We start from the raw sequence: 8,874 nt of genomic DNA on the forward strand, positions 1-8,874 counted from the left end.
GTTTTGGGTAGTTATCTTTATTCCAATACAGTCTAGGTAGATGTGTTTGAGTTAGTTATGTCATGATGTTGCCCTCTTTGAGTACATCGAGCACCATCCCCCGCTCTCTGCTTCTACAACCAGACTGCTGTGGGCAGAGTGAGGTCATACATTCCTAAGGAAGACCCTGCCTCATGGACACACAGTTATAGAGAGTGGTTTGGAGACAAAGGAAATCCTTCCACCTCACAGAACGTGAGGTACGAACAAATTTCATCTTCCAGAGAAAGTGTAAAAGATCAGCGAAGAATCCAGCTACGAACTGGTGTGCTTGGGAAGCTCAAGAGAGACGGTGTGGCCACATTACCATAATGCTGTTTATATAATAGTCTCAGATAAGAGGTTTACATCTAATTGTTGTATAAGATGAATGAGTGAGGATGATACTGGTTGAATAAGGGTGTAATATGATTGTGGACTGTTTAATGAAGAAAAATACAATTCCCTTTTGATTTGAACTAAATCAGAGGACTCCCCCTAGGCCAGTTAGGGTCAGACATCCTGGGACAGCCCTTTTCTGCCATTCTGGATAAAACCCCACTTTGAGAAATTATCAGTAGACCATGTTTTTCTCCATTAGGAAGAGGACAAATGTTGTAGACCATTGCTGAATCTTTTAACCATACCACGTGGTTAAAACTCTTAGACTATCGATACCGACAGAATAAGAATAAGTCTGATACTAATTACTAGTCTGCAGCTAGGAATTCGGCATCATTGAACGCGAAGAACGACAACCGGGCACATTCTATCATTTCATGTAACCATATTTACTATTTGTTTATGCATTTCTGTGAATTTCTTAGTAATAAATAAATGATTTAAGACTATTGATGTATGGATGACTCATAGTCAAGACTGGATTCGTGCAGATAACCAACAATTTACGATGTTTGGAATGAGACTAACGTGAGATAAAATAAATAAATCATTAATCAGAAGACTATTGATCAGATATGAAAATATCTGAAAGGTTATATTGGGAAATTATAACTTTGTAATCTGAATACTTTCCTTGGTGTCCCCTATTTCCTAGTTAATTACAGTTACGCGATTAATTACTTTGTTCGCGTTATACTAATTACAGGGAATCTTTGATAAAACTGTGTCTTCAAATTAATGATAGTAAAGACACGACAGTTAACTGTGTTCTAATACAGTCTATGTTGTAACGGTTTTCTTCTGGTGAAAGAGAGGCGGACCAAAATGCAGCGTGGTTAGTTTTGTACATCTGATGAAAATGAAAATACTGATGAAAATACAACAATCTACAAAACAAGAAACGTGGGGAAAAAAACAAAACAGTCCTATCTGGTGCCACAAACACAAAGACAGGAACAATCACCCACCAAACCCAACACCAAACAGGCTACCTAAATATGGTTCCCAATCAGAGACAATGACTAACACCTGCCTCTGATTGAGAACCATATCAGGCCAAACATAGAAATAGACAAACCAGACACACAACATAGAATGCCCACCCAGCTCACGTCCTGACCAACACTAAAACAAGGAAAACATGTCATAGGTAGATGAGTTTAGTTATGTGTTCTAATACAGTCTAGGTAGATGGGTTTAGTTGTGTGTTCTAATACAGTCTAGGTAGATGGGTTTAGTTGTGTGTTCTAATACAGTCTAGGTAGATGGGTTTAGTTATGTGTTCTAATACAGTCTAGGTAGATGAGTTTAGTTATGTGTTCTAATACAGTCTAGGTAGATGAGTTTAGTTATGTGTTCTAATACAGTCTAGGTAGATGGGTTTAGTTGTGTGTTCTAATACAGTCTAGGTAGATGGGTTTAGTTATGTGTTCTAATACAGTCTAGGTAGATGGGTTTAGTTGTGTGTTCTAATACAGTCTAGGTAGATGGGTTTAGTTGTGTGTTCTAATACAGTCTAGGTAGATGGGTTTAGTTATGTGTTCTAATACAGTCTAGGTAGATGGGTTTAGTTGTGTGTTCTAATACAGTCTAGGTAGATGGGTTTAGTTATGTGTTCTAATACAGTCTAGGTAGATGGGTTTAGTTGTGTGTTCTAATACAGTCTAGGTAAATGGGTTTAGTTGTGTGTTCTAATACAGTCTAGGTAGATGGGTTTAGTTATGTGTTCTAATACAGTCTAGGTAGATGGGTTTAGTTGTGTGTTCTAATACAGTCTAGGTAGATGGGTTTAGTGGTGTGTTCTAATACAGTCTAGGTAGATGGGTTTTGTTATGTGTTCTAATACAGTCTAGGTAGATGGGTTTGGGTTAGTTATCTGCCTTCAAATACAGTCTAGGTAGATGGATTTAGGTTAGTTATCTGTGTTAAAATATAGTAAAGGTAGATGGGTTTGGGTTAGTTATTTGTGTTCAAATACAGTCAAGGTAGATGGGTTTAGTTGTGTGTTCTAATACAGTCTAGATAGATGGGGTTCGGTTAGGTATCTGTGTTCGAACACAGTCTAGGGAGCTGGGTTTGGATTAGTTATCTTTGTTCAAATATAGTGTAGGTAGATGGGTTTGGGTTAGTTATTTGTGCACATACAGTAGTGTGCCCTTCAAACCACAAACACTAAAGCCCCAGGCGCGCACAAACACACAAGTACACACTATAGAATATAATAGAATATCTTTATTGTCCATTTTAATATTTCATGAAATATTATTAATTTGATCAAATGTGGAACGATACCAGTCATCAGTCAATCATCAGAGTGACTTCTGACTTCTGTTTATATCTTTCCCACTAACAAGGTAACTTTTGTGGTCTTCCACCTTCAGAAACCCCCTGCTATCAAGGCTGAGGCTGTCTTGAAGGTGTGACACAGTCATCATCAGGCTGAGTTCAGTGCAAACAGTTGTCAAAAGAACCCGTTTAGTCAGTAGGTAGTTATGACAGTTAACCTGTGAATAGACAGTAGATGTTATGACAGTTCACTGCCACCCAATGACCTCTGTTGTCTCTGCTAGTCAACATTATTGCTGCTGAAAGCTTCTTGGTAACTGAGTCCCTTCCCATCCCTCATCCAACCCCGCTAATGAGGTAGGCTACGTTCCAGGCTGACTACATTGAAGTCGCCTGCCAGATCTCACAACTCCTGGATAGATATGGAACATAAATCAGCTAACCACATCAATATGCTATAGCAATCTGATGCCCAACTGCACAGTCAATGAAGCTTCAGGTTACCTTTGTCTATATCATTGAATCTTTCCTTAAATCTAAATATATTTGTAGTTCATTCTAATTATGACCTAAGAACAGACACATTTTCTTGAAGTGAGATGAAATTCATATCTTTATAATTGATGTACAGGTAGTGGATACATAGGACATGGGATTTAATCATGCTCAATGTTTTTATTTATTTATCAAAAGCTGGAGGGCACATGCTGAAAATATAATCAAATTACAAATCACATTACATTTTTAATTTCACAATTTTTTAAAATTATTAATCTGAGGAAGTAATGCGGGATTAACCATTTAACAGGATCATTACACCTGAGAGCTGAGAAAGAAATCTTTGTTTCAGATGACTTCCCGTTGTACATTGGTGATGGGATGATCAGTACTATACAGAACATAATTAAAGAGCATTATGTTGCCTGTATGAGCTGTTCAATTCTTCCAAACTACAGTGGCCACTAGTGTGTAGACAACTTCACACCACAGGTTATTCTCTGGTGACTTCTTCTGGATGTTGGTCACTGTGAATACCTCATAGGGAGGAATTATGACTTCTCTCTCTCCTGTAAATACAGAGTAATGTGATATGTCAGCTCCAAAACATGTGGTGATCTCAAAGCAGGACGTCGCTCCAAATGAATCTCTAACTATTTTCTTGCCTATAGTGCTCAAAGTGAAGGTACCGAAACTGATATTTTGTACTGATCAAAATACACTTTGGTTCCACGATAGGAGGTAGTGCTGAGCGATTAGTGCTTTTTGAGGTTGGTTTGGTTTCAGTTTGACAATAAAAAATAGTTGTATTATTTTTTAAACAATACACTATGCGTTATGTAGGTTAAATGATGTAACACATATAAAACTCTTAGTAAAAGTCCCATGATGGTAGTGACTGACCATTACTTGTTATCACTTAATACGTTTTAACCAACATTTATTCACATGACTTTAATTAAATATTTCTGTTACATTGGTTTTATTTTATGACTTCAGTATGTCATTCCATGTCATCATCTCATCTCTATAGAGCTGCTGCCTATACTGTCTGACAAAATCACTATTTTAGTGTTGTAAATATATGAACACTATTGTGACAATGAACACAGTTAGTAGCTTCATGTAGCAGTAGCCTGTATCTATTGCTTTACAATTCAGGTCACTCTTCCATTTCCCAGTGCTCTTTAGAGTGTAGACGACTTTACACCACAGGTTACTGACTGCTGACTTTGTCTGGATGTTGGTCACTTTGAATACCTCATAGGGAGGAATCAAAACTTCCCCCTCGTTTGCATAGGCAGAGTAATATGTCAAGTTAACACCAAAACATGTGTTGATCTCAAAGCAGGATGTGTCTCCAAAATCGTATAAAGTCTTATGTAAAGAACTTGAGACAAAATAACCAAAGCGCATTTCTTTGTTGACAACTTCCTGATCAAAAGTTACATTGGTTCTACGGTAGGTGGTCCAACATGTTGTTTGACTTTGTTTGAGAATCTGCATGGCGTCAGTCAGATAGAAGTGCAGGGAATGGTACTGGAATGATGTTCCATAACCATACCTGCCTTGTCTAACTGCTTTGTTGAAGTCTATGTAGATGGATTCAGAAGGAGGTTGGGGTTTGTTATTTGTGTACAAATACATAGAGACGGAATGCACTTTCTGCAGACCATCTGTTGGAATGGATGCATGTTTCTCTGCCATGTCCCAGGCTCTTCTGAAGTTAGTGGTGGTGTTTTTCTCATGTGGGAGGTAGTAGTCATCCACCCTCTGAAAGGCTTCGTCTCTGCAGCCATCGTATATGTCATCAACGGAATCAGGTGCCATGTCCAGTGGGAAAATCTTGTTCTGTAACAGTAACATTCTTTAGTGACATTCTCCTGATACAGACCTAACAGGTTCCTACTTGGGTGATGAGTTGTTTACCAATCCCTTATTGGACGCAGTTTCCTGTTTGTGAGGCTAAATGTGAGGAAAACGAGTATTAAAAACGAGTGTGTTGGTCTGTTGTTTTATGTCAATGTGCACAATGAAAGTACAACATAAAGCCACCGCCCAAGTCCTGAAGCAGGATGCCGAAGATATGAGCCACAATAGTTTTTTCTGCATAGCTCAGGGCGTAGTCAAAACAACATGAAGACTATTCACAGGCATTGCCCATAACATTTAAGAACTCTCTTTTCTGGTTAGAAACAACAGTAGTGGGACACTATCTTCTCTTCTTATGTCTCTGTAAACGGAGTACATGTTCAACTTTTTTTATTTATGAACCCTGCTGGTGTTAAATGTAAGGTTCTATGAATTAATGTTTTATTGGCTTTTGGTTTACTCAACTTGATTTCCTGATTTGAAATAATGTATTATAATCAGGGTAAATAAACTAAACTAGGTCAATGAAATATTAAGTGTGAGGTTATATTTTTCTTAGTGTACCTGTTTCACCAGTCCAAAGTGAAGACAGAGAATCAACATCAAGACAAAGATTCTGTTTGTCTTCTTCTCAGTGCTCGTCACATCTAAAGATGAGAACAAAACCAGTGAAAGGATGATAAGTTACAGATACATACACAACTGTTGTCATCATGAAACATTATTAAAACATCTCACCATCAATTAAGAGATTTCCACCACCCATGTTGCAGAAGTTGTTGACCTCAAATCTACAGCATGTTCAAAATATAATCAAACATAAAAAATAATGAAATTAACTCTTAATTCAACAACCCAAGTGACACAACAACAATAAGTGATCCCTGTTCGTAAGACTGGAATAAAATATCACATCCTGTCAAATGGAGAATCATCACCTGTTCTCTGTACTACATCCTGTCAAATGGAGAATCATCACCTGTACTCTGTACTACATCCTGTCAAATGGAGAATCATCACCTGTACTCTGTACTACATCCTGTCAAATGGAGAATCATCACCTGTACTCTGTACTACATCCTGTCAAATGGAGAATCATCACCTGTACTCTGTACTACATCCTGTCAAATGGAGAATCATCGCCTGTACTACATCCTGTCAAATGGAGAATCATCACCTGTACTCTATACTACGTCCTGTCAAATGGAGAATCATTACCTGTACTCTGTACTACATCCTGTCAAATGGAGAATCATCACCTGTACTACATCCTGTCAAATGTATAATCATTACCTGTACTCTATACTACATCCTGTCAAATGGAGAATCATCACCTGTACTCTGTACTACATCCTGTCAAATGGAGAATCATCACCTGTACTACATCCTGTCAAATGGAGAATCATCACCTGTAATCTGTACTACATCCTGTCAAATGGAGAATCATCACCTGTACTCTGTACTACATCCTGCCAAATGGAGAATCATCACCTGTACTACATCCTGTCAAATGGAGAATCATCACCTGTACTACATCCTGTCAAATGGAGAATCATCACCTGTACTCTGTACTACATCCTGTCAAATGGAGAATCATCACCTGTACTCTGTACTACATCCTGTCAAATGGAGAATCATCACCTGTACTACATCCTGTCAAATGGAGAATCATCACCTGAAACTTCATCCTGTCAAATGGATAATCATTACCTGTACTCTATACTACATCCTGTCAAATGGAGAATCATCAACTGTACTCTGTACTACATCCTGTCAAATGGAGAATCATCACCTGTACTCTGTACTACATCCTGCCAAATGGAGAATCATCACCTGTACTACATCCTGTCAAATGGAGAATCATCACCTGTACTACATCCTGTCAAATGGAGAATCATCACCTGTACTCTATACTACGTCCTGTCAAATGGAGAATCATTACCTGTACTACATCCTGTCAAATGGAGAATCATCACCTGTACTACATCCTGTCAAATGGAGAATCATCACCTGTACTACATCCTGTCAAATGGATAATCATTTCCTGTACTCTATACTACATCCTGTCAAATGGAGAATCATCACCTGTACTACATCCTGTCAAATGGATAATCATTACCTGTACTCTGTACTACATCCTGTCAAATGGAGAATCATCACCTGTACTCTGTACTACATCCTGTCAAATGGAGAATCATTACCTGTACTTTTTACTAGTACTGTGACTGGTGATGCAAGGAGCTCTTCAATCAAATTCTTCTTACGGTGGATCAGTTCTCTCAGTCATCCCAGTAATGTGTTTCATTAAATAGCTGTGATAATGATGATCCACCCCACGGTGACGTTGAGGTCTCGACTGAAAGACAACTTTAAAGTTACTTTCTCTTTCAATTTGGATAAATCTTTAACTTCATTTTCTTCATTACATTATAACATATTCAAATCAAATCAAATGATATTTGTGACATACACATGGTACACCAGCCCCGCTTCGCACCCCAGCCCGACCGACCCAGCCCTTAGAGCCAATCCTTATCCCGAAGTTACGGATCTGACTTGCCGACTTCCCTTACATACATTGTTCTAACATGTTAATGCGAGTGTAGCGAAATGCTTGTGCTTCTAGTTCCGACAATGCAGTAATAACCAACAAGTAATCTAACCTAACAATTCCACAACTACTACCTGTGTGATAGTGAGTTATAGTCATACTAGACATAATTTTGCTCAGAGTATTATTGTATTTGTATGTAGCCAGAGGGGGAATTGTCAAAGGTTACCAGGGTAACTACATTGGCAGGGAGTGTCAGTTGTCTCTAAGCTTCGTCTGCCAATCATGTTCTCAGCTGGTGAGATTCTGATCTCTTGTGCCCACAGTGCTTCATGTCAAGACGATGATTTAGGCAGAATCCCAATGACTCTTTTACAGCTTCCTATTGTTGTTTCCTTTCCCTTGTTATGTCAGTGTGAGACCCAGATGTTTTCCCCACAGAGACTCATTACATTCTATTTCATCTCCATCATATTGCTTTCATATGGCAAGGTCTTTCAGATCTGTGGTGGTTACAAAGGAACGATGACGGAGACAAGGAAAGAGGACAAGGAAAGGAATGAATCAGATTGGGACGTGACCTACGTGTGTTTGGAATCACAGCGGCTGACTGTGTAGTTAAAGCTGGCGTCCAGCCACTGCAGAGGCAGCACCTAATCCAACAACTACACTGTATATGTACAGTGATGTCTGTTTGCACAGATAAATACAGCTCACATTCTAACACACACACACACGCACACACACACACACGCACACACACACACACACACATACAGACACACACACACACACACACACACACACACACACTCTCTTTCTTTTGTCTCCATAACATAACATTCTGTCGTTCAGAATGCCAACACACTGGACACACCCAAACACGTATGCACATTGAGTGGATGTTAACAGTTGTCCCTGTGGGTGATTGTGTCATAACAGCAAACGCCTTGAGAAGGAGGATACATTGACACACAATCACATATTTCTACAGATTCTGAAGTGGGGGTCAATGTTCTCTCAAGAATTCTGGAGAACAGAATGTTGAATGTCTGCATTCCAGCAACGTTCAGCAAACATTCTGATGTGTTTGGATAAAATGGTTCCATTGTTGTACATCTGACCTGGGTCACTAAAGTTACAGTAACTGAGGTTGTAGTCATACAAGTCAAACAGTGTTGCTGGTGCCGTGTAATCTAGCAAAGGTGAAACACATTGACGGTGCTTCCTGGGTTGAGAATTGAGGT

At 38.9% G+C, this 8,874-nt stretch overlaps 1 protein-coding gene across 1 annotated transcript; it reads right to left on the reverse strand.

The window, feature by feature from the left end:
- Positions 1-3,366: 3,366 nt before the first annotated feature.
- Positions 3,367-7,414, reverse strand: LOC110534776 (ecto-ADP-ribosyltransferase 5). Its single transcript, XM_090210157.1, has 4 exons — positions 7,278-7,414; positions 5,815-5,867; positions 5,641-5,723; positions 3,367-5,055 (listed from the first exon to the last, which is right to left on the reverse strand). Exons 2-4 carry the CDS (start codon positions 5,840-5,842, stop codon positions 4,273-4,275), a joined length of 894 nt encoding a protein of 297 aa, XP_090066283.1. The 5' UTR covers positions 5,843-5,867; positions 7,278-7,414; the 3' UTR covers positions 3,367-4,272.
- Positions 7,415-8,874: the final 1,460 nt, after the last annotated feature.

This window comes from Oncorhynchus mykiss, chromosome 19 (genome assembly GCF_057628025.1).
Source record: "Oncorhynchus mykiss isolate SJ-2025 chromosome 19, ASM5762802v1, whole genome shotgun sequence".
Lineage (NCBI taxonomy): Eukaryota > Metazoa > Chordata > Actinopteri > Salmoniformes > Salmonidae > Oncorhynchus > Oncorhynchus mykiss.